Source organism: Falco biarmicus, chromosome 9 (genome assembly GCF_023638135.1).
Source record: "Falco biarmicus isolate bFalBia1 chromosome 9, bFalBia1.pri, whole genome shotgun sequence".
NCBI classification, from domain to species: Eukaryota; Metazoa; Chordata; class Aves; order Falconiformes; family Falconidae; genus Falco; species Falco biarmicus.
The window spans coordinates 6,745,130-6,770,801 of NC_079296.1; the positions used below are offsets into that span (position 1 = coordinate 6,745,130).

The 25,672-nt window shown below is 47.4% G+C and overlaps 1 protein-coding gene across 2 annotated transcripts in view; it reads left to right on the plus strand.

Moving 5' to 3' along the window:
- The window catches only part of COL5A1 (collagen type V alpha 1 chain), a 160,400-nt gene extending 140,580 nt beyond the window's left edge, over window positions 1-19,820 (plus strand). Inside the window, exons 51-66 of one of the 2 annotated variants that reach the window (XM_056351721.1) lie at window positions 448-501; window positions 867-920; window positions 1,379-1,432; window positions 1,866-1,919; window positions 2,679-2,786; window positions 3,231-3,284; window positions 3,388-3,441; window positions 4,152-4,259; window positions 4,748-4,801; window positions 5,495-5,530; window positions 6,338-6,391; window positions 6,788-7,046; window positions 7,464-7,576; window positions 9,703-9,771; window positions 13,746-13,979; window positions 16,742-19,820. In XM_056351721.1, coding sequence (XP_056207696.1) covers window positions 448-501; window positions 867-920; window positions 1,379-1,432; window positions 1,866-1,919; window positions 2,679-2,786; window positions 3,231-3,284; window positions 3,388-3,441; window positions 4,152-4,259; window positions 4,748-4,801; window positions 5,495-5,530; window positions 6,338-6,391; window positions 6,788-7,046; window positions 7,464-7,576; window positions 9,703-9,771; window positions 13,746-13,979; window positions 16,742-16,888 — 1,506 coding nt within the window. In that variant the 3' untranslated portion in view covers window positions 16,889-19,820. Of the gene's footprint in view, window positions 1-447; window positions 502-866; window positions 921-1,378; window positions 1,433-1,865; window positions 1,920-2,678; window positions 2,787-3,230; window positions 3,285-3,387; window positions 3,442-4,151; window positions 4,260-4,747; window positions 4,802-5,494; window positions 5,531-6,337; window positions 6,392-6,787; window positions 7,047-7,463; window positions 7,577-9,702; window positions 9,772-9,825; window positions 9,895-13,745; window positions 13,980-16,741 lie in introns of both variants that reach the window. The other variant, XM_056351722.1, reaches the window with a different exon arrangement.
- The last annotated feature ends 5,852 nt before the right edge of the window (window positions 19,821-25,672 follow it).

A 25,672-nucleotide genomic window follows, 5' to 3' on the forward strand; every position in this document is an offset into this window, starting at 1 on the left:
GGTCTCAAAATCATTTGAAGTACACAATAGACATTGTATGGAGAAGAATAGTGAAATGTTTTAGTCATTAAATGCTTTGAGAGGATCTTCCTGTGAAAAAATGTTGCACATCATGTAGTAAGCAAAAGCAAAGTCTTCTAATCTGCGCATTCCCCAAAGCTGTGGGGGTTTCGCTGTCACTTGTCCAATATGTTTAAGAAAAACTAAATGAAGCTCCTAGTGTTGCCTTCGGAGCTTTGCATAGTCTGGATGCAGAGCTGAGCTGGTGGCAGTGACTGAATGGAATTACTGAAGATGCAAAGATGGGATGCGGTCTGGGGTTGTGTTTGAGGGTAGGGAACTGAGGTTTTGCTCGGTAGGGTGACTCCCTGTGTTGTCGCTAGGGTAGCAGGCAGTAGTGCTCTGCAGTCTCTCTGACTTGGGGATATCCTCTTTCTCTCTTTGCAGGGTCCAGTTGGTTTCCCTGGTGACCCTGGTCCTCCTGGAGAACCTGGTCCAGCTGTAAGTGTTTGTCTCACGGAAGGGCCATTCGGTTCCTCCTGTTGGTTTACTGGAAAATCAGCTGTGCACTGTTCATTCACCAGCAGCTCCTCAGGCATTTACTTTACTTTGGGAAGAGTAGGCAGTCCTACCATAAGATTATCTGACCATGCTACAAGCTCTGGGACAGCAGCTATGTGGCTGCTGCTACCCACAGGATTTGGCACAGGACCTTTGCTGTTGCCCATGTTCTCAGCAGGGGATGGGAAGGGACAGTACTTGGTGACATGAAGACCAGCTGAAGCACATCTGCTGCTGCTAACAGTCTGCTCAACCCTATTCATACCCAAAATACACCTGCTTGTTTCTTTCTTCTTCCTTTCTAGGGTCAAGATGGTCCCCCTGGTGACAAAGGTGATGATGGTGAACCTGGACAGACTGTAAGTAACTGGATAGATGAGATCTGTTCCCCACCAGTTCCCACAGCTTCTGTGTGCAGGTCCAAAGGCTTTTAACACAGAATGATGTACAGCATCTAATTCCCACCAGCTTCTGCTTCACTGGTCCCCTGATACCTGTCCCTCCTGTCTGTGTCAGCCTGCCTGCTGCCATCCATCCAGGCTGCTTAGCAATACATCCTGAAAGCAAAAATGAACTTAAGGAAAAACAAAATCTAAGTCTTTCATCTTAACTTTGCCATGCCTTATGGTACTTCGTGGTGGGAAGGGATAAAACAAGATACCACCTGCAGCCCCGAGGAGGTGTCGGGAGTTGTACTAGCAGCCCACGCCTTGGCTTAGCATAAACTTTAGATCTCGACTCGAGTTTTACATGTTTGCTCCTCCTTCCCATGTCTCGTGGTGCAGTTATGGCTTGTTCTCCTCCCCTCTCCATCTAGGGTTCCCCTGGTCCCACGGGAGAGCCAGGCCCCTCCGGACCCCCAGGAAAAAGGGTAAGCTGATTGTTTAGGAGCATTTTTCCAAATGTATTTGCATTGACTTTTTGAAACTAATGTTATTTCTAGATCTACGGTAAATGTAAGGCAGTAGCATGTAAAATAGATAATAATTTCAAAAAATCATTTATGTGCCATCAACAGCACATAATTGGAAATTGATGGGAAAGTTGTCACCGAATCCCATGGATTTTTCTGAGATCTTAACACCCAAAAGAAAACACAAATGTGAGGTGCTCCTGCTCTTCCTGCCTTGCTGGCAGAGCTCAGGGATTCATTTAGCAAGAAGCTAATTTAAAAAGCTTTTCAGAGATATTTGTCTCCATTTTGTCTCCTTCCCTGGGGCTGTAGCATCATTTTGCTAATTCCAATAGACCGTTGCAGATCAGTGCAATCTAATTGTTTTGCATCTATTTTGTGCTTTCTCTAGGGCCCTCCTGGTCCAGCCGGTCCTGAAGGAAGACAAGGAGAGAAAGGAGCCAAGGTAAGAGCTGAACGGGATTTCACTTCTGTTGTGTCCTTTGTATCCCTAAAAGATAACCCTCTGACAACGCTGGTGTTTAAATGACAGGGATTTGATTTTGCTGTGTATAACAAAAAATTAGGCTGAATTTGGGTCCATCGGCCTCAGGTCTAAGCTTATGTTTCATCTTTTAACAAACTCGGAGGAGACAATTAGGGCTCGATAAGGTCATGGGAATGTTTTTCATGTTTTGAAATGACAAAGTGCCATATTTGGTAATTTAATGTGTTGTAAATAATATGGTGTGCACAGCCCTACATCCTTTCCCAAGGCAAACACAGTGTTACTGGACCGTGACTGTTCTGGTAGGGGTGGTGGGGACACGTAGGGTGGGATTGCAAGTTATAGATCCAGTTGTTGTGGCAGCTGCAGGAAAGCTGATGGCGAAGGATGTCCTCTGCTAGCTCATCTCCCAGGACTGAGCCCAGGACAGCTTTCTGCTCCAGAGAGCTCACAGCCAAAGGGCTGTTCCTGCTGGAAATCAGCAGAAATAGGCAAGGGTGGAAAGCGAACGAGTTTGGAGGCTTGTCCTCAGTGCATAAGGGGTAGGGAGTGGTAGGAAAATCAACGAACAGAAAGTTCTGCGTACTTTGCCTCTGGGATTCTGCATTAATCATGACCTGCATTCACTCTGTGACATCCTAGCAGCAACCACAGCGTATTTGAGAAGATCATTCGATGCCCCAATGCAAATTAAACCGTGCTGCCTCTTGCATCTAGGGTGAAGCTGGTTTGGAAGGACCTCCTGGGAAGACTGGCCCAATTGGTCCCCAAGGTGCTCCAGGGAAGCCTGGCCCTGATGGCCTTCGAGGGATTCCTGGTCCAGTTGTAAGTATTCCCAAACTGAGCAAAGTCTGAGAAAGTTTCTGGGCAGGGTTGTTCCTGGTGCTTTACCGTAAAGTCTGCCTTGGAAGATGCCTTTCTCCCAGTGTAATGGTCTCTCTATGCTTAAATGCCTGACAGCAGATAAAACATATTTAGTGGAAACAGTACCATAGTGAATATCATCTCCCAGCGTGTTTTATTTGAATCTTGGGTCTGCTCCCAAGAGCTCCCACTCTCCATGGGTGAGAGTTTCCATGACTTCCAAAAGTCCCTTTTCCAGTGGAGATTTGAGCATGAAAGGAACACAAATCCTCTTGCCTTTACCATCTGTGAGAAGCCAGGGCAAATGTTACCTGGCACAGGGACCAGATGAGGATGAGTGAATAATCCCAGTGGGAGAAGTGCTATCGTGAATAATTGTTTTGAGGGAATTGCACTGTTTTACAGGGTGAACAAGGTCTCCCAGGATCCCCTGGCCCAGATGGTCCTCCAGGCCCAATGGTATGTCCAGACCATCAAATTCCATGAGGTTTTGAAACGAGTGAATGCATTTTACATTAGTTCATTCTCTCCTTTTTTCTTTCCCCCCTGCTATCTCCCAAAGGGCCCAGCAGGTTTGCCTGGTCTTAAAGGAGACTCTGGTCCTAAAGGGGAGAAGGTAAGAACAGCACACACCATCTTGCTGTATGACCTGGGTGTGGGGGAAAAAAGGTCATTGTAGAGGGGTCCTGCAGCTGGCAGGACAAGGCTGAGGAGTGCCACCAGCCCCCTGTGCGCACCCTTATGTTCTGGAAGCATTGGACATATCTTTAGAGGAGCAATGGAGAGTCGTGAGTGTGCCCTAAGAAATAAAACAGGTTGTGCTGTGGGTAAGCATGTGCCACTGCCTGTCTGGATCCCAGTCTGGGTTTCCCATGCCCGTATCACCAGCAGTGGTGATGATTAGGTGACGTGGAGGAGCCAAATTGCTGCATTCCTCTATGTTGGCCCTTGCAGTCCATGGCAGCTCCAGTTGTCAAGGCTGCCTGGACACGGGCACGTTAGCAGAGGGCTTAGGGAGCTGCAGACACCTGGCTTGCTTTAGGGCATGATTCTCAGTGTTGTAGAAATTTATGTAATATATGGTAGCACACAAAACGAGCAGGTGCTCTAGTGCAGCAGTTCCCTTTCTGCATTTGTAGCATTTTCTGTTGCAAAAATCTGGTGCTTTTCCTGCTCTGCCACTTCCAGGTGTCAGGGGCAGCTACCAACTCCTATCACCTTGCTTAGATATTTGGGTTTTTATCTAGAAATATCTTTGCTGGGTCGCTTTGGCATTCAGTTACCTCCGGCGAGAGATCATAATTAACATCTGCTGCTTTCCCCTAGGGTCATCCAGGTTTAATTGGTCTTATTGGACCACCGGGAGAGCAAGGAGAAAAAGGTGACAGAGGTCTCCCAGGCCCCCAGGGCTCAGCAGGACCCAAAGGAGAACAGGTAAATATTCCATAAGACCTTCATGGAATGTGCTTTTGAGCTGTGGGGTTTGCTGCCCTTGAGGAGGTAGGGCATAGCAGAGATGGTCAACCTTAGCAAGAGGCTCATTTTTGAGGAATATTTTCTATTTTCTCTATTAATGGGGTTTATTGTACATGTGAAATGTAGAGATGCTCCAAAATGACCCATTTTAGTAGCAAGCAGATTCTCAAGGGTCATATGAAAAGAGTTGAATAGACTTGGAGAAATGGTAACAATAAGTATGCATCTAGAGGGCTGATTTTTCAAGCTGTGTGCCTAAACAAGATATGAGATTCCCTGGTCATGCTCTTGTCTGCATCATGCACATGCATAAAAACCAGCTAAAGCTTCGGGTTTGAATGGAGTCCTGCAAAACCACGTGGTCATCTGTGAGCAGGTGTTAGTTGTATAGTTATATGCCAGCATCGCTGCATGCAAATCCATGTTGTTCTGCTTTTATTTTTCAGGGTATCACAGGTCCTTCTGGACCAATTGGACCTCCAGGGCCACCAGGATTACCGGTATGTGACAAATAATTATTGTTTAATTCCTAGGGAGTTACACAGTCCTGGAGTCATTCATGGTGCTCCCAGATATACCCAGCTCAGTCCTTCTGGCCTGACTTTGTATGAGAATGCTGATGGGAATGGGATTGCCCAGCTGAGCCCATTAGAACCACTTGATTGAGTTACAGGGGCACTGGGGGGGTGACGTGTGATGTGTGAGCTGAGAGATGGGCACGTGTGCCGTGGTGTGATGGAGGCAGGGGAATGAGCCCATCTTGTTTCTTTCCCCCTTTCTTTTGGATTGTCTACAATCACATGGTGATTTCTTGCTTTTTTTTGCTATTTGCATCTTTTTTTTTTTTTTTTTTTTTCCCCATTTGATGCCCAAAGGCTGCAGCCTGCACCCTTGGGTGACCAGCATTTGCTAGCCCCAGGTTGCAGTAACCACACAACAGCTTTTTCTAGTCCCTATCCGAGCAGGAATGCCAAGTGCTGACACAGATTGGTCTGACACAAATGCTTTTTGTATGTAGGCAAATAAAAGCACCACCAAACTCAAGTGGATGTGAAAAATGGAAACAGAAGGGAAGTGAATTAAAAAAAAAAAAAAAGCCTTGTATAACACCACTCTGTCTCTCTCTAAGGAAAGACTGATGACTTCTCTGCTAGGAAATGTACTGACTCCTTTCTGTATTTTTCTCTATACAGGGTCCACCTGGTCCCAAAGGTGCTAAAGGATCATCAGTGAGTATAGACATGGTTAAACAAAGAGGCTGAGGAGGCTTTTATTAAGTGCATAACCTGCTGCGACTCCTGCATATCAGTGGCATTAAGGCAATTAGCCAGATGACTGTAGCAAATGCAGCCTGTCCGGGCTCTCTAAGCCCAGAAATGGTAATTGGGAAAGGTTTCTGCTGCACACACTGGACTTCGTTGAACATCAGTGCAGTAGAGATCAGGAGGAGGAATGCAGTGCTTAGTCCTTTAGAAGGAAACCTACTGCTGGAAGGTGGAGGGTATTAAAAATAGACTGTGAAGCGGGAGGTGGCAAGCTGAAAAGCGAAGAACTCTGTGAGAAATACGACGCTGAAGCAAGCTTCATGTAACAGATCTTCTATGCAGGCAGCTAAAAATTCCTCTCAGGCAACTTCCTAATGTCTTGTTCCCATGCAGAATTCAATGTTTTATTAATTTTAAGATTTTATTTGATTTCTAAAACCCTTGAATTGGTTTGAGGGTTAACATTTTCACATATTAGAAGATATTTCCTTTTCTGGAGGAGCCTATGCAAAATTTGGCTGTTTAACCCCAAGTATTTGACTGATCTTTTCTTTTACCTAAGCATTGAAAATAACAAAAACAACAACAACAAAAAAAGCCCAGCATTTTCTTGGGGGGCTGTGAGGAGACTCCTCTTGTGCGCCTGAAAGGACAGGAAGAAAGTTTTTGCCACAAGTGACTATTAAAAGAAGTAATGTTTGAGATGTGATATAAGTGACAAGTGCTTTTTCTTGAGTAACTCACATGTTTTTCCCTTGTTTTTCCACCCAGGGTCCAACAGGTCCAAAGGGTGAATCGGGTCTTCCTGGTCCCCCAGGGCCTCCTGTAAGTAGAACCCATTACATGAAGTTCGTGTGTACAGTGAAGTACAGTGAAATGAGGCTCAGATTTAATGGTGGTGTAATGTTAAGAAGCAGATTTTTGGACAAAGAATCAGGATATCAGGAGTCCTAGCAGTGGACTGGCATCACTTGGAGATGCTGGGGAAAAAGCAGAATGTGAAGGGAGAAGTTAGTACTAGGAAGGTGACAAGAGAAGATGGATGCGGTGTTCAAGCCTGGTGGCCAGCGTTTTTATCAGTACCATCATGGGTGTTTTACATGGCTAGCGTGTATCTTCTGATGCTGCTTCTCAGCACTGGTGGCTGCTTTGGTCATCTCTTCTGTCTCCTCCCCACTGCCAATGCAATGAGAAGCCGTATCTTCTCTCCCCACAAATCAGGGTCCTCCTGGAGAAGTCATCCAGCCACTGCCCATCCAGTCTTCCAAGAGGACCAGGCGAAACATTGATGCCAGCCAGCTGGTGGACGACGGAAACGCTGACAACTACATGGACTATGCAGATGGCATGGAGGAAATTTTTGGCTCACTGAATTCCTTGAAACTGGAAATTGAGCAAATGAAGCATCCCTTGGGCACTCAACATAACCCAGCGCGTACCTGCAAGGATCTGCAGCTCTGTCACCCTGATTTCCCAGATGGTGTGTCCCGGGACAGAGGGGGGGCAGGGAAAAAACTGTGGGTTTCCCAGCTCCGTGCAGTGAATACAAGCGAGTGCAGGAAGAGAAGTGATTTAAGGGGTCCCTGGCCCTGGTGCCCCATGAGGAATGTGGCTGACAAAGAAGGAACACATAGAGGAGACTTGGACTAGATGACTGTCGTAGGTCCCTTCCAACTGAAATACCATATTCTAAGAATGGGGATATGTGATGATGAAAAAAAAAATTCTTGTAAGGTGCCACAGTATTATGTGGAATCAGAACATAACCACTTTTCCAAAAAATACACGTAAATAGTAGCCTATGACAGGAATGAAACCCCCCCCAGTAAGATGGTTGCTGAAGTGCTCATCATTCTTCCTTCACAGTGCTGATTCTTTTATCCTCTTGTGCATCCAGGTGAATACTGGGTTGATCCTAACCAAGGATGTTCCAGGGACTCTTTCAAAGTTTACTGTAATTTCACAGCTGGTGGAGAGACTTGCATCTTCCCTGATAAGAAATCTGAAGGAGTAAGTCCACAAAACTTTTTTTTTTTTTTTTTTTCCTCTCTCCTATATTATGGTGCTAAGAGCTTGTTTCCTAATATGAATATTCATATACAGTCAATTTCAGGAGAATTGAACAGTAGCAAGTAAGGATTAAAGATCCAGAACTACTTTGTTACGCAATGTTGGCTTCTAAAATAATAAGGAATATGTTTACAAAGAGAATTTCTTTGAGTAAGTCAGATTTAAACTGTGATTTGGGACAAGCCTTTGATGATTTCCCAGGCATAATAAACTAAAACATTAATTATTTTTTTTACTTTGCTTTACTAAGGCAGAGAAGTCTGTGTTGGCACAGGAACTGTGGCACCCATGAGCTTTGTTTAACTCATTCCTTGCCTCCCCTCCTGCAGCCGGGCTGCTGCTCCGCCGTCTGCATGCGTCAGCACCGCTGATTCCTCTACCCTTACCATGTCTTCAGGCGCAGCAGATAAATGTTTCCCTCCTGTCATTTTTCCTGGTGTTTCTTGTGGGTAAATGATCTTAAATGATTGCAACTAGTCTCAGTGTTCTTCCTGGCTCCGATGCACAAGGTTGATTAAGTTATTTGTGTAATGATGTTCTTAGCTCAACCATACTCATAATTTTTGTCCTGCGCCCACGCACTCTGCTTTCCAGAGCTGCTCTCCCCGACGCCTGGGGCGCAGCTCTTGCACTGGCCAAGCAGAAACTTGCAAAGGAGCCGGGGGGAGCTCTCCCAGTGACACAGTTGTGCTTCAGCTGGGTTAGGGTGCAGGCAATGCTGTTCAGGGAGAGCCCTTTGCTTGCTGAATTTCATCCGCCAGAAATATGTGCCAGTGCAGGGCAAATAACATGCGACGTAAATCTTCCTGGAGTTTCTGTTCGGGTTGTTTAAATAGGAGATGGATTTCTTCTCCTTTGCATTAACTTGCCATGGCTCTCCTCCAAATGGTGACAGCTATAAAAGCAGAGTCTGCCCGTGATCTTACAGCTGCTCAGACTCCTGCCATGATGATTCTGCAAGTGGCTCTTTGGCCCCATCTCATCCACTGTGGAGCTGCTCTTCTGACCGCTGCGATGCTCCTCAAATGCAAATTGTGCTACGCTTCTGTAATATTGTCGTAAATAAGAAAAAGCTTCAGCCTGCTCTTTTTCCATGTAGAGAAATGAAAACAGCTACCACACCGGCATTAAGTATTGGCCGTGTTGTTTTATTACAAGCCACAGCAGTTTAAGAAGTAGTATCCCTTCTCAGTCCATCCCTAACCCAGCAGAAACACACTAACTTGCTTTATGGCTCGTGTACTGGAAAGGACAATCCCAAGACACCTGCTTATAGCTGGGCTGTTGTTGGAGAGATTTACAGCAGAAGTGAGGGAGCTCGTGGGAGGGTAAGGGAGCAAGCGGCAGCCACGCTCCTTCCTTGTGCTCTGACTCAAAAAAACCGATTCAGCTGCTTACATGGGGCTGCCGTAAAGGATGCTCCAACAGCTCATTTCTTGTCAAGGTCACCCCCTGCCTTGCTCCAGCTAGTTGGAACTCCGTCGTGTGCGATGGTCCAGCACCGACTGTGGAGGATGTGCTCTACCTTGGTGCTGCACGAACGCAGGGCGCAGGCAGAAGCTTCCCCATAATCACGTTCTTTGCCTTTCCCAGTCCCACAGTGTCTGGATTTGGCGCTGGAGTGACAGCAGCCTTCTCTGTTATCAGCATTGCTTTTCCACCCCCGCCCTCCCACGAAGATCAACGCATCTTTTACCATTGATATTTCCTTTTGTCCTCTCTATCTTTCCTTTTATCTCTCCTGCCGATAGACAGCACTGCTGGTTTTGCATCCAGTGCCGAAGAGGCAGAAATCAGGCTCTGGAAAAGGAGGCTGGTGCCAAGGCAGTGCTGGGGAGCCGGGGCAGCAGCACCTCGTTCTGCTCAAGAGGCTGCTGGCACCTTAGGGCTCTGCCAACTGCTCTCGTTCCTGGTGTATAAAGATTAAGAAAATGTATTTGAGGAAATGGGACAGTTTCAGTAAGACATGCAGACTTTGCTTGTGGAACTGATTGTAACTTTTTTTTCTTTTTTTTTTTTTTTTTCTTCTTTCTTTCTCTCTTCCCTCCTTGCCATCCACAAACTAGGCTAGAATTACTTCTTGGCCAAAGGAAAACCCAGGCTCCTGGTTCAGTGAATTCAAGCGCGGTAAACTGGTAAGATGCATCTTGGTGCTTTCTGTTTTCTTTAACCCCTGTCATATTTTACAGAGTAAAATGGCTCGTTGGCCCAAAGAACAGCCTTCCACATGGTATAGTCAGTACAAGCGGGGGTCTTTGGTAAGTGGCTAACCTTGGCCCTCTAGTCTGAATCAGAGCACGTCATCTGCTTTGGTATGGCCAGACCTGTTGCACTCTGCATGCTGGACTAATACCCATCGCAAGTTGCAGTAAAAACATTTAAGGTGGAATACGGAAAAAGAAACAAAACCCGCTAGGGACACTTTTTCCCATTCTTTTTGACTGAAGACGTAGGAGCGGGTGACGAGCTTCCCCTGCATTAGGAGGGGCTGGGGACCCTGCAGAACTGGAGCTGTGGCAGGGCTTTCTTTGTAGAGCGCTGCCGGAGTGCTGCATCCTGCCAGGAGGGCTGTTGCTGTCTCCTGAGCAGTCCCCATTACGGCAAAAAAAAAGGTGTCCACATGCTGCTGTCCCCAGAAGTGTACCCATATACCACCAGCTGAGACACCCCTAATGTGATGCTTTAGCCTGCATCTGCCTTGGGCAGCCCCTCCTTGTTGGTACTCAGGCTGAGGTGGTGAATCCGCACATCGCTGACCTGCGGCATTTTTCCCCCAAAGGATGGATTTTGGCTCCCACACTGGAGATGAGCCACAAGAGGGGCTCCCCCACCACCCCCAGAGCTTGGGGGGCAAGAAGTTGTTGGTTTAAAGGAAGATCTCAAACCTTGGGCCTTTGCCAAGCCTGGTGGGCAGGAATTTGAGTTAGTTACAGTTAAGGTTTGTTTTTTTTCAAGGAAGGACAACTGTCGTACAGTCAAACAACGTTTGATGTCAGCAGTCAAGCAAGACAGTAACACATAAAACAGAGAGAAAACTCTGATATTTTGTCTTGTAACAGGGCATTCATGTTGTGGATAGATCGCTGCCATGGAGCCTAAGCCCTGGTCAGGGATGTCAGAGCAGCAACTGATGAGTGCGAGCCAGGTTTCCTTAAGCAACAGAGATCTCCCGCGTGTGTATCAATTCTTGTAGGATTAGCAGGATGCAGGCAACACGCTCAGTCAAATCAGGAGAATTAGAGAAGAAAGGAATACTCGGCAGATAAAACTGACTTGTCCCCACAAGCAGGAGGTGCTCTGACGTCCCACGCTGAGCTGCCTCCTGCAGGCATCCTTTCCCCAAGGCAGAGGTTTCTTGCAATGCCCCAAACTTCCACCTTAAAAGGCAAACAACAAAGAAAATTGCGGCGTTGTTTTCCTAAGCCTCATTGCGTCGCCACTAAACACATTCTGCTCTGATTCTGCCCACAAGAAGGATATGGCTTCTGCAGCTTTTCTGCATTATCAAATAAGGCCGCAAAGCCAAGGCTTCAGCCTCATAGCTCCTTGGAGGGCAACTACTCATAGCTTAATTACAGAGCACTTCATCAGTTAATGTTATGAGTACCTCCATTTCTCCATCTTCTCTGCTTTTATTTTTTTTTTCCCCTCGCAGTCTGTTTATCAGCTACGTTAGAAGCTGAATTGCCAACCTAGAGCTTAGGGCCCATCTCCTAAAATAGGAATTTCAGTGCCTCTTGGAGCCCTTTGTTGCATCTTTCTCTGTTGCCATTTTCTTGCCACCTTTACCTGTCCTGCGTTTTCTGTTTGGAAAAAAGCCACCAGCACGTAGAAGACCTGCCTAAACAAACTCAAAAAACTGCTAAAAACACAAGCCATAAAACCATGAAAGTAAATTTTGTTGTTTTTTTGGGTTTTGGTTTTTTTTTAAAGTACCTCTCATTTTGCCCCAGTCAGTGCTTGGAACCATGAGGCTGGTAAATTAGGGAGACATTTGCCTGGATGTAAGATCAGTTGAAATCTGTGTGTAGATGGGCAGGATGAATGAGTTTGAGTTCCCCTCTGGGTACGGCGTTGCTCCTGTTACTCCATGGAGAAGGTCCCTGGTGTCTTTCCACACAGCCCAAGCACAGTCTTTTTGGGGGCTGAGCCCACAGGGAACCCTGAAGCCAAGGGGAAGATTCCCACCTGGCTGCTCGGCACTGCAGAGAGTGCAGGCTGCTGATGTGGGGGCTCTGTGTGAATCTCAGTTGCTTGCAGGAGGTGCACAGCTGTGAAGATGCTTGCCTTTCTTCCGTGGCTATCTAAAGCAAGAAGGATATCATAAATATGAAATACAAAGTAACGGTCTTGTTATGATGCTTCTGCACCATCATTAATCAATAACACAGAGTACTTGGAGCTGATTCCTTACCGTTTCTCATGATGCAGCCAAACTGCATTTAGAGGGATAAAAGGTTTGCAGATGTTTTCTTCTGGACCCTGCTTTCCCTCTGTGTGTGTTACAATTCCCAGTAGCTCTAACAAGGCCTGCCACCCATCCTGTCCTGTTATCCTTCATAGCCATATGGCATCTGCCACAGGGAAATTATCACAGAGAAAACAGGAAAGGAGTGATTTTTGCAAAAACCGTGTTCCCACGAGCAAGCCTTATGCGCACAACCGGTTCCCAGCGGCTCCAGTTGCAAAGCTGGGGCAGGGCTTTATGCTGTCTGCAGAGGCAGAACAGCAGCCCAGACCCCTTAATCTAGCAGTCAGGCTCCCAAACCCAGCACCGATTTGAAATAAGAACAAATAAAGAGAGGTAGGTCCTGCAGATCAGTAGTGCCACGTGTCCTTGGGTGTGTGCCAAGTAGTCAGCATTTTGCATCCCCTTCCTTCCACGTCCTGGTGGTTTTCTGGTAGCTCTCCTTCTGGCATGCGTGGCTCTCTCATGGTCAGTCATATTTAACTCTCAGGAGGACAGTGCAACAGTATCCTGACAACCGGTTGGTATATTTATTTATTTTTATTATCTTTTTATTCGTTATTTTATTGCCTGGTTATGAATCTCTTCTACTGTTTGCAGCTTGCACCGCAACTTGATGTACCTTGAAGAACACTACGCTGTTTGCGTGCCTGGTTCTCCTGGTTATTTCTAAAGAAACCCGCTGTCTGTAGAGGACAGTAACGAACAGAAGCTCTGGTAGCTTGGCCATGGCAGGAGATGCCACCTCAAGTACAGTCAGTTTATACATGCAAACTAGCTGTGCCTCTGTGCATTTGCTTCTTTGGTGGGGTATGAGAGAAAGTCCCAGAAAGTCCTGAATCCCCTAGGCACTGGCATTGGGTTTCAATAAATTGTGTTTTGCAGAAATACATTTCTAGACACTCTTCTACAAGGGAGAAAAAGAAGCCTGAGAAGCAGAATGGAGCAAATCCCAACATGCAAGTGCAGCTCTGTGTTTGATGACATGCCCTAAGGGCAACAAATACATTTTCCCTTTAGCTGAGCATAGCCTGGCCGACCAGGGTAGCACAGAGTCCTTATCAGCAGGAACAGAATTGCTGCAGATTAAGTGCAAAGATTGCTAAAAAAATGGTGTGTTGGTGTCCAGGAAAAATGAATGGGAAGTACCCCAGCGTGTGCAGAACAAAACACCCACAGCAGTCAGAAAATCATGTCAAAAAGGACAGACAAATAAAGCCCCAAACCCTTAAAAAAATCTGCTTTTCTTCCTCTTCTAAAGCTGAAGTAGTACACTTAATACTGGCTTAAACTTGAGACAAATATCCCCAAATTTGCACCCTTTTGCAATCAGGGCTGAAATCTCCCTTCCTTTTTCCTCCTGCCCTGCCATTACCCTTAGGTTTTTTAGCTCACACTCAGATCACATCCAGTGAAGAGAAGTAATTGCCCCTTGGTAGCCCTGCCCTGGCCGCAGGAGCACCAGAGCAGCCCCGTGCCCGTAGTGTGGCAGCAGCAGTGTCTGCCCCCCGGTGGGGTGGTGAGCCCCAGCCCCATGCACAGCGTAATAAAGATGGGTGAGACTGGTGGTCCTCAGAGCCCCCCCAGACACGCTGCATTGCCCCTCACTGCCCAGTGTTTCTCCTTCTCTGCTTCTCATAGCTCTCCTACGTGGATTCGGATGGGAACCCCATCGGAGTGGTGCAGATGACTTTCCTCCGGCTCTTGAGCGCTTCAGCCCACCAGAACATCACTTACAACTGCTACCAGTCTGTAGCCTGGCACGACGCCACCACCAACAGCTACGACAAGGCCATCCGCTTCCTGGGCTCCAACGATGAGGAGATGTCCTACGACAACAACCCTTACATCCGAGCTGCCCTCGACGGCTGCGCGGTACGTGGGCAGAGCTGGTCTCAGCCAGTCCCTGCAAAAGGGGTTGCTGCTGGAGGTGTCTGCCCCCCTCTCCTGGTTGTCCCATGCCATCTGGCTCCCAGCAAACTGCCTCCAGGTTCCCTGCACCTGTTGATGGAGTTGCCTGGAGGGCTGTCCCCAGCATGGGAGACATCAGGCTTGCTCTTCTCTAATGCTGAGAATACACGATGCCGCTCAAGGTCAGGGGGAGCGGCAGCACCTCTGGGTATCAGATCAATTTGCTTTATTGCTGGCTGTGCATAAAGGAAGGGACCTGCCTAAGACCACCAGTTGCTTTTAAATGTCCCCCCTTGCTTTTGCTCTTACTCCCTTTACTCACACGGAGAGAGGTGAGCAATGACAGCACCCAATTGTGTGTGAGTTTTGCAAGCTTTGGCAATAATTTCTTTAACTGCTCTCAGGAAATCTGGGAGGCCAAGCACTAAGGGTTTGGCATTGGGTTGGTTGGGGTTTTTTAGCAGCTCACGGCTGCGTGCAGCCCCGGTAGGGCACTGGGCTGTGCTGGTCATGGGGGTGCACCTAGGTCCAGCCCAGCATCCCCCAAGCCCACCAGAGGAGCCCGGGCACAGTGCTTTGGTTTGCTCTGTGCTCGCAAGCCCCTGCCCCTCACGGGAGCCACCTGTGCCCTTGCGAAAGACAAACCAAAGCAAGGTCTGACTGTACAGCAGATGAGGTGATGCTATGGAATGCAGGAGACAGGTTCACATCCCTGCTCACATTTCAAATGCAAATTTTAGCACCTTTTTCTCTAGCTCTGACCCCCATGACTTTTGCCCAGAGTGCAGAAGCAGGCGTTAGCTGCAGCCCTCTGTTCCCCACGGTGCTCTTCACTTTGCCCACGAGCAGCCGTCAGGATTCCCAAAGGGGCCCAGCATCCTCCCTCTGTTTCTGCCTGCTCTGTCGGCTGCCTGATTGGGGATTAAGCTCTGAAAATATCTGTCTTCAGGAGCTAAAAATTTGGCAAAGCAGGTGCCGCTTGCATTTATTTTGAGACCCAGCTTGCTGGTGCAAAAGCACGCATAATTCTCACCCTCTGCAACTGCAGCGCTTGAAGCCCACGGGACGGAAAGATGGAGGTGTTTGACAGAAAAAACCCTCTGCATAATTTGAGGTGAAAGTGGTTCTGTTCTGGCACACGCACGTTTTCTACTGTAGGAGCAATGAGGAAAACCGGATTAGAATCACTTCTTTTAACACCTCAAAGAGAGGGAAAGGGCATCCATCCCGCTTCTGGAAACACTCAGAAGCCATGTGGGGAAGTTTATCCTCAAGCACTTCATATCTCCTGCTAATGCAACGTGTCCTTGGTAAAAAGTGCCCTCCCCTCCCTTTCCCTTCTCAAGTCTCAGGGATGCTGCAGGATCCCACGTTGCACATTTTAAGGCAGATGTGCTCACTGAAAAGCCTTTTGGTTTAAGTGATCAGGTGCCCTGTGCTCCCCTTCCTAATGCAGGATATTTGCATGGAAAGAGGACTGGAGGTCCTTGGGGTTTATTTGCTTGGTTGCTTCTCACAGGCAGCTGTTAGCACAGCCAATTGCAGCGCTGCAAATAACTACAGCAAGATCTAAAGTGCTGGGGACACCAGGAGAGGCTGATCAAGCCCTGGTGCGATGGTGGGGCACAGAGGTGTCGTCTCCTGGCTCAGAGCTTTGGGCATCACTTCCAAACCAGCGTGCCACATCCCTCCTTTTTGCAAGACGTGTTCCTGTAGGCTTTAACAAGTAGGTAAAATATGCCCAGGGAGCTTATTGCAGCCTTGCAGAAAGAGGCTCTGCATCTCCTGTACCATCTCTGGTACCCTGGTAGATCATCCTTCCTTGACCTAGAGGCAGGATATTCAAGATCGAGCCCTACCATGTGAAAAGTGGTTGTGCTGCCCACCGTGGCTTTGCTGCAGAGGTCCTGGTAGGACCCGCGCTCCGGCCGTGACAGAGGCTGCTGCAGCCGGCGCCAGGCTAATGTTCAAGCTATGATCTCCAGGGCTAATGTTCAAGCTATTAGTTGAATGTGTTTTTCCTGATCTTACAGCCCTTTCTCAGTAGCTGTGATATAGCCTATTCTTCTGAGACACACAAATCAGAGGGTAAGGTAGAGCCAAAAGCTGCTCCATAAATTCACTTGTTTGTGCAGCTTTGTATGCCCTCGGGTGCACTTCTGCTCCTCTCTAATAATTATTTATATTTCAGAAATAACTGTATGGCTACCAGGCACGATAAAAAGACAACATCACCTTGTGAATTCCATCAAACTTTAAATGTGATCTTTTCAGTAGTGCTCGGATAATAGTCAAACTAATATATTCAAATTAAATCGCTCACATTTGCTCAACAACCCATGCGTGTCCTTGGGGAGGCAAAACAGCTATACCACAGCCACTGAAATTTTACCAGGCTCCTATTCCAGCTTTGAGATGTGCTGTCAGCAGAGTTGGTGTCTTTTGGTCTGCATGGCAGCAGCTGCTTCTACTCCAGATTCTGGGCTCAGGACGGTCATCTCCCCAGGGTTCGCTCAGTGGTCACCATCCCACTGGAGAGCATCTGCTAAATCTGCAGGGCAAATGGGGGTTTGGGTGCTGGGTGCCTCTAATTCAGCTCAGAAAATGCCTGGGCGAGAGCATCACTGTATTCCCAGCTGACTGGTGGATGCTTGTTCACGCTAACTTGCTGTTGTTGAGTTGGAGGCATCATCAGAGTTTCTCTCTTTCCCTCTTCTCCTCATCAGGCAAGGAAGGGCTATCAGAAGACTATCCTGGAAATCAACACACCCAAAGTAGAGCAAGTACCTATAGTCGACATCATGTTCAATGACTTCGGAGAAGCATCACAGAAATTTGGATTCGAGGTGGGACCAGCTTGCTTCATGGGCTAAGAGCCACCTGAAAACTAGTCTCCAAATGAGCAACCTCGTAACCTCATTGCGCCATTTAATTAATTAAAAAAAAAAAAAAGAAAGAAAGAAAAAAAGAATTTCTTGTCACATGCACGTTCTGAAACTGGACAGCGATGGGTTATTTTTTTCCGTTTTGTTTTGTTCTTCATTTCGCCCGAGTTTTTCTGTGCCACCGCACCCCCACGTACTGAATCGCCGACTGAGAAGACCGTTCCCACCACAGACGCAGAATCCAGAATCGCATGACCGACCGCTGCACGCGTGGCCCGGAGACCTGCCCCTGCCACCGCCGCTGCCACCCCTGCTGCTCCACTGCCACCGGGCAGACCCCACCACCATCAAAGACTTCTTCTTGCCATGGAGCGATACCGAGCGCTTGTCTATAGATTATTGTGTGTTTGTTTGTTTCTAAGGAAACATGGAAAAAAAACTTGAAACTCCTGTGTTCAGCTTGACGTTGAAGTCCTGGCAGTCCTGGCTCCAATCCAAACCCTGCCGAAGCTCATCGGAGGCATTTTGTTGACTTCCACGAGATTTGGATCAGCTCTAGCAAGTAGACATCATGGCCATTTCCAGAATTTTTAATCTCTCCATGGAATTGCCTAATTTTACGTTTTCTAAAATTTAACCCCATGAATTTGATAGCTAAAATTCACACTGGGCATCTCTTTCCCATGTATTAAAGGTGCTTATATTTTTGTATGTTTGTAAGTAAATATTTGTATTGTATATTATTTTAAATGTTTAAATGTTTCTGGCTTCAAAACATGCATGTGACCCTGTCTGGATTAAAACCACCACCCTTCCCACCACCATCCCAGCCAAGCATCCACCTGGGAATGAAGACGACAGCTCACATCCCCACTGCTCCTGCCTCTTCTCAGCCCCAAGCCTGGATCTGGGGGGCCCTGGAGTTATGCCCAGGCACGAGTCTTTGCAGGATGAAGCCCCAGTGAGTGGCAAACCCCAGCCCCCAGATGTCTTTCGGAATGATTCATTTCAAAATAAGCAAATTAAAGCCACTTTTTAACAAGATTTCTACCAAACCCTGATGTAAAAGCAGGATCTGCTTGAAGTCTCTGCCTTTTTATACACTTGCTTACCTTAACATATGTGTTTTAAATTAATTCTTCTTTTTTTTTCCTTCAGCATTCTTATAAAATAATAGTAATAAAAAGAAATCCATTCCCAGCGGCAGATTGCAGTGGCAGGGGAAATCCATCTGTCCTCTCTGAATACAAAATGGTACAAAAAAAAAAAAAGGAAAAAAAAAAAAAGGTGCTTTTTATTTTTACATGTCTCTGTGGTGCTATCTATTTGAATAACTTTAATACAACACTGGTGATACCCTGCCATTGGCCAATCTCCCACCAGCCTTTGCTTTATAGCCACTTTCAACACAGACTGCAGGCTTTTGCTACAGTCTTTGATTATAAATGCATGCCACCTTCATATTTGTTATGTAGAAGACCTGCTCCTTTCCTTAATTGTACACAGTAGCTTGTACGGTCCACGTAGAAAAAGTATTAAGTGTGCTTACATCTTTCCCCTCCCCCCACCCCCCCCAAGAATATTCATGCGTTTTATATGGTGGGAACCGTACCAGATTGTACTCAGTCGCTGAATGTTTGTGGTGCTAATTTATGTATTTGTTGGATGTCCTGACGTGATGCTGAAGCCGTGTGGGTGCCTGCCCGCCGAGCGCTCCCGGGAGTCTGCAGTTTTCTTGGTCTTCCCACAGTGGCTCTGCCAGGATGGCTTTTTTTCTTTTTTTTTTCTTTTTTTTTTTTTTCTTCCATGCAGGGTTTTCAGCTTGCAACCTGCTGACACCATCTTCTTTTTCTGTTTGTTTGTTTGTTTTCTCCTTGGCCATTTTCCTTGTTCAGATCTTTCAGCTGGAAAATAGATGTTGCAGGGTGGGGGGGGTTATTATTATTTGGCCTGGAGTATTACAACAACACTTGAGCCAAGGGGGGTCTTTCACCATAAAGGAAAAGACATCACATTTACTGTGAAGAAATGCCTACATATGATGTCTTTTCCTTCCTCCTTCCCGAGCAGAGAGCAGCAGCATCGGAGGAAGGGAGGCAAAGCCATGCTGGAGAGAGCGGCGATGCCGCCTGGTGCTTTTTGGTCCAGGAGAACCATGTCCATCCATCTCCCTTCTTCTGTTGTGTTCTCTTGTAATTTTTATTTTTTTTTCCACTTGGGGGGAAAAAACAAAGGTGCTACCCTAAAAACTGCAGACTCCGGCAGCAAAGCAGTGAAAAGGAGTATATAATAATATATAGGAGAATTCAGCTTCTCAGTCACCTTGGCAACAGCCTTGTTCAGGAACAGTGGGAAGGTCAGAAAAGGTTGCACATTCCTCTCTGCAACAGAAAAGCCATATATTGATGTATGTACACACGTGTGTGTCTGTCTAGGTCATGTGATTCTGTTACAAATTTTCATCAAGGGAGCTTCTTTCTTTTATTTTTTCCCTTTATTTCTTTGCTTTAAGAAAAAAAATCCTCTGTTGAATTCCACAGTGTTGTAATTGTACTGAGCTCCAAACTGTTCCGATTTCCCCAGACCACTTAGCTACGGTATATTGCAATAAAATTACTACTTGTATTTGCAGACGTTCTTTTTGTGTAATTTTATTTCCCTCCTCCCTTAATATATATGACTTGAACAAATGTTGATAAGAAAAATAAAACCTATGGAAAAAAATTTTAGTACATAAGGCCCTTTTTAAAATATAGTGTCAAATGACATATTGTACATTTCTTCAAAGTCCAATAAACATGTCAAAATTTAAGTGTAATGCCCATAAGAGCTATTTTTAAATATTTTAAACCTGTGTAATAAAGGAATAAATGTAATAGATTTTTTTTTCAATAAATCAAGTTTACTGTTTCCACCTAAACCAACGTGATGTGAATGTCTTCTTGAAGTTGGTTGCAGCATCATTTCCCCACGACCCCTCTGCTCAGTGGAGCCTGAAGAGTTCATCAGAGTAGCAGGGAAACTGCTTAAAAGGTAATGTATACTATAAAATAATAAACCAAACCCATCAGACAGAGAACTTCCAGGCCTGGAATCTTTGGGTTTTTTCCTCTAGTGAGAAACTCCAATCAGCTCAACAGTGCAAAAGTCCAGCCCGAGGATCTTGGTGACTGGGATCTGGATGAGGACATGAAGTGGCCACCAGCTTCTCCACCCCAGCGGCAACGGCACCTGAGGAGTCTTTGCTTGGCAATGCAGCCTGTGCTCTAGCTGATCTTCTCCTCCTGAGACGAACTGAGGAAACAAGCCATTTTTCCAGCTTCTTGATGAGCTCCTCAACCCCAAAACTCATGTCTCGGCCCCAGGGCACCACTGCACGGACGTGCTGGGGGAAGCAATGTGGGGGATGCTATGGTCATCCTCTCCTCCTTAACTCCTGTGGGTTTTGCTCCAGGGATGTGCAAGAAGATGACGGCTTCTCTAGAAACCACTGTAAAAAGTGGCATGCGTCTGCCTGCCAGCACCAACCGCCGCTGCTGGATTTGCTTCGCTCGGGTTCTCGAGGGCTTCTTGCAAAGAACGTTTGGGTGGTGCAGCTGGTTTGCAGGTTCAAGAAGATGCTTGCACCTTAGAAACGTGTTCTTAGTCGCAACACTGCAGGTGCATATAGCACAAACACATGTGTGTGCACGAGCCCACCTCTATGCACAAAGCTTTGCAATGAGCAAGCCAAGCTGTGTCCCTGCAATTGGCAGTAATCTCACAATAAGAGAGATGTTCAGATAAGGAGCAAACGTCCTTTAGTCAAAGTATATAAATAGATAACAGGTTTTGGGAACTCGGGATATTATGGCCAAATCTTCATCCAAATGGACCCCAGAAATGTGGAGGTACCACAGCTGCTGGAAGAAACTAGGGGGGAAATAGCCTTACTTCGAACTGCCTAGGAAGGTTCAGCTTAGATCCCGATGGTGCTTCAAGGTGAACTAACCTCACCCGTGCTGACTCGCCACTTGTGATTTGCACTCAATCATTTCTGGTTGCAGCAAAAACTTCTAGCAAATGCCTTGGTCTCACTGCTAAGAGGAGCTCTGATCTGCCATTAGGAAAAAGCAGAGATCTCAGAAAGGATTTGACTCTTTCTGGTGCTGCCAGCCCCAGAAGCGATGGCACATTTTTCACCTCTTTTCCTATAACAGGAAAGTTCATGATTTGGTGCTACAGCCACAATGCAGTAACTCTGCCAGGTGCAAAACAGAGGGTAGTTTTTGGAAGTTCCACAACAGAAAGCAGCAGATTATCAAAATAGCATGAGCACCCCAGACAGCTGAGTTTTGCTCTGCAGATGGGACCGCTGACCCCAAAGCAATGCACCCCCCAGGGGCTCTGCCTGGGCAGGGTCCTGGCACAGCAGCTGCCTCCCCTGCCTCAGGGATGGTGCACGAGGGCAGGGTCAGCAGCTCAAACCTCAGGATGCAGCAAGAGGATCGAGCTCAGCACCCACCCCAGCCCGGGGGGGAGCAGAGCAGCACCACCACCACCACCACACCCGTACAATAGGGAGTGAGAGTTACCAAGTGCAGCTGAGCCCAGTTGCATTTCCAACAGCCTTTAAAAGCAGCTGAGCTGGCCGGGGGGGGGGGGGGGGGGGGGGGTGTTGCAGTGCTACTGGTGTCTGCTTTGCTCTGCCTGGGATATTTTTGTTTGTTTGATCGTTTGGTTTGGTTTTTTGTTTGTTTGGGGTTTTTTCCTCTCTGAAGGAAGGGCCACAGGTCCTTATGCTACCCGTGTGTCTGTTGGCTCCCTGTCTTTTATCTTGGGGTCCCTTGGCTTGCTTTGGCTGGTAGAGCACTGGCTGTCCCTAAAAAAGTACATTCCTATATGGTTTGTAAGTGTAGGCAGTGGGGCAGAGAAAAGAGCCTTTGGTGTAAGCTCAACCATGTATTAGTCATCTGAGGCTCCAGTGAGAAGTTACCCTTTGGACAGGAGCCTCCTGCACCCGTTGCTGGCACGGGGTGAAGTGCAGGTACCTCCTGGCCAGGGCTGTGTGGGAGCAGCCGGTGCGTGGGGGCCAGCTGGGATGGATCCATGGGTTCACCATCTGCCAGCCCTGCTGCCCATGCCGAGCACCCGGCTGGCATGGCACGGATGGCTGTTCCAAAACCCAGTTCATTCTAGTCATGCTTCGACCCTGGGGCTGCACCACCAGTGACCCACAGGTTCCTGCTCCTGGGAGCTGGTGGGGAAGGGAGGCAGGAGCAGCAGCCCAGGCAGGGGGCCAGCATGCTGCGGGAGGCACAGCTCTGCCAGGTACCGCTCCCAGCCCAGTCTGTGCCGTGCGGGGACGTGCCATGATCACACCGTTTGCTTTCTGCAAGACACAACAGCTTCGGTTGGGATGCACCCTGCTCTATTATTATCTCTCAAAGTGATGCTCCTCCCAGCTCCTTAAATACTGTGTTTACATGAGGCTGGTAAAAATAAAAAGAGCTAAAAAAGAAGCGTTGGCTAAAATTAAATTTAGAGACCAAATCCTTGGCATTTTTTCCCTATGGTCTAGGTGAGTTTGTGCAAAACAACCCAGGAGAAAAACTGTGAATGGGTGTTTCATACAAAGCATTGGGCTTCCTTAGTGCAACTAAAGCTCTCCTGGAAAAAGAGAAGCAGCAAGACAAAGTGGGAGGCTACAATGAGAAGGGGAGAGCAGTGTCCTTAGCATGAAGAGAGTATTTAGAGTGAGACTTTTGCAGCATACAAGGCAAGCCAGAGCTATTTTCATTGTTCAGCAGCTTTTTGTCCAGCATCTTCTCCCCAGCTGGGCCTGGTTTGACTTTTGATTAATGTCTCAATCAAAAGGCTGGGTCAGATTTTCCCCAGCTCTTTCAATGACTTTCTATGAGAAAGAGCAAGTGAGCTGGAGATGCCTCCTGGCATTTCACCGCCACCTGTAGATTAAGCTGCAGAGTCTCCAGCAAAAGCGAATACCGTGCAAGTCAGGTGTATCTCCTCTCTCTTAACACCTGGCAGAGGAACTGTGCCACTGCGAACTCACTGCTCTGCCTTTTCTGCCAGCCGGGCACTCCACCAGCCAGGCAATTTCCAGATTTTTTTAAATATATTTTTTTAACATGGGTGATCTGAGCAGGACAGGCGGCTGCTGCAGCAGTGAGTCACATCAGGCTGACTCTTGTGTCACTTGGCCCTGCAAACCTGGGATCCCTCTGCTGGGGTTGGGGTGAAGGCTGCAGCAATGCCCAGGACCTTCACCCACGGCGTGGCTGGAAATGCTCAGCAGCGACTCAGCTTGCAGCAGGAATGAGGGTTACCGGTGCAAGGGCTCTCAGCCATGTTTGGCCTCTTTAATACTGGACAACCCTGGCTCCTGCCAGCGTTGTGTGACTTGATGCCTTTTTTTCCTAGAGAAAAGTTGTGTTTCAGATGGCCAGGGCAGCCCGTGCACAGGCTCTGCCCAGTGCTGTGGCGGGTGGTGGGGCAGGATCCAGCCCTGCAGCTGCTTGATGCTGCCGAGGGCTAAAGCTGAGCTCATCTGACAAGCCATCTCTTCTGTTCTCCCTTTTTCGCTCCATTTTTCCCTCTGCTCTGCCACGCTGCGTAGTGCAAGAGCAGTGGGTGGGAAGCAATGGTTTGTCATAATTACCTATAAATCATAGTGTCACCGCAGTAAGGACTTCTGGGTTTTCCATCCTGTTTTCTTTCCATGAATTTTTCTTTTTTTAAGGCAAAAGCAACCTTTGAAGCCAACCTGAGCTGATGTTCTCAACATCTATCAGTCACTGTTTAAGTGGTGCTGCTCTCCTGCTGTTAGGCAATAGCCCAAAACTGCGGAGTTTTAACGCTTTTCAAGGTGTCTGGCTTAATCCAAGCTCTGATTTCAACCAGGAGGCACTATTGACACCAAAGAGTATAAAAGTGCAACTTTGTGACTTGAGCAATGACAAGAAAACACAAAGCTTGAATACCAGCCCTGGCCTTTGGTGCTTACAGCCAAGTACTGGGATGCGCAATAGGTCTGTGGTGCTGCTCCTCTTCCCAGAGGAGCAGGGTGCTGTGCCACTGCTAGTGACCCACCGGAGATTGTCACTGTAAGGTCACCACCACCAAGCTCTTCTCCAGCAGGATTATCCTGTGAAAGCACCATGAAGTGATCCTTTGGATCTTTGGAGCTTTGGAAATAATCTCAACTGATCCTTCCCTTGGTGCTTCCAGCTGAGGGGAATGGTGGAACCCTCTCGCATCAAGGAAAGCTTCAGTATCAGCATCTTCTCTGGGCACATAATCCACCTCCTGGATTTGGGGCTCATAATGGGTTCTCCCCAAGTCACAGCGTTGAAAGCTGCTGTTGCTTTTGATCTCCAAAACAGGAGGAGTGTTAATGTGCTATAGTCGTATTTATGACACCTATTGCCATTTCATTTATTCCTTGTAACTTCTCCGGCTGCAGATATTTTCCATCCTGGGGCATCATGGCAGCAAAGAGATTTTCTCCAGAGGCACAAACTCAATAGTTCAGACAGGCCCTGTGTGTTTCTACCTTCATAGCAAACAAAACTTAGCAATTTATGCTTGTATTTAATGGGTTTTCTCAAATAGCCCGGAGCAAAAATAAACACCCCAAAGAAATCAAATACACAAAAACCCTAAAGAAGAAGCTGTTTTTCTCCTTCAGAGACAAGCCAACACGCTTGTTTTTTAAGAGATGCATAACTAAAAGAGCTCTGAAGCGCTACAATTACATCTTGTAAGGCACAGGCTGTCACGCTCAGAGGCACCCCTGGAATCGCTGCTTGACACAGCTGAACACCGAGAGCAGACATGCCATCTTCAGGCCCTGTGTTGGGACTTAATGTTCTCATTCTGCCTAATTATTAATATGTTAATTTGACAATGAGATGTTCTTTGCAGGAATTTTTCTACGTTGTGCTTGGCTCTTTTTCAGCTGCTCCTTAACTTGGTGAATTTTCCTTCTTCTCCATTTCCTCAGCTCAAGCAGGGCAGAGCCATGGGCTGCGCCTGGGGAACCTTTCCCTGGGCACCTTGGGGTGCTCAAGAAAGTAACAGTGTTGGGCGAGCATCGTGTCGGTGTTGGCTGCCAGCCTGACCTTGGGGACATCCCTTGGTGTGGCCAAGCCGTGATCCCTGCCCTGCAAAAGGTGGATGCTGGGTTGTAATGCTGCCCTGCTGGGGACCCCGAGGGAAGCAATGCACTGACTGTGCCTCTTAAAGTGCAAAAAAATTCCCCCGGGGGAGCTGAGCAGGGACCATGAACCTGCTGGTGGGGACCCTCTGCCACAGGTGGTCTCTTGTCCGCGTACACAAGTGTGGTGAAGAGTTTGGTCTTGTTGGGATGGCAGTGCTACCTTACATCCAAAAGTCTGCTGGGAGGTCCCAGACAGAAGCCTGGGTTGGGAAAGTGCCTCCCTTCACCCCTCATCTCCCCCAGCACTGAAGCATCTCCCCAGCAGGGTGGACCCCAGCCCAGAGCTGCTCCTTGCTGCTGCCGGCATGATGTTGAATTTCAGGAGAAAGCAGGAGCAGCTGCCAAAAAATAAAAAAAAAATTGTCCCTCTTTAAGGTTTTTCTTTCAAGCAGGCTGATCAGAGACCCTGTTGAAACGGAAATCAAAAAGCTGCCAGACTTGAAACGTTAATTAAGATACACAACAGGGAGAGCGGGGAGAAGGAAGGAGGAGAGCATCTATTCATGAATTACCTGCTCTAAGAGGAAGCGTTTGTGAATTCCAAATGCATCTAT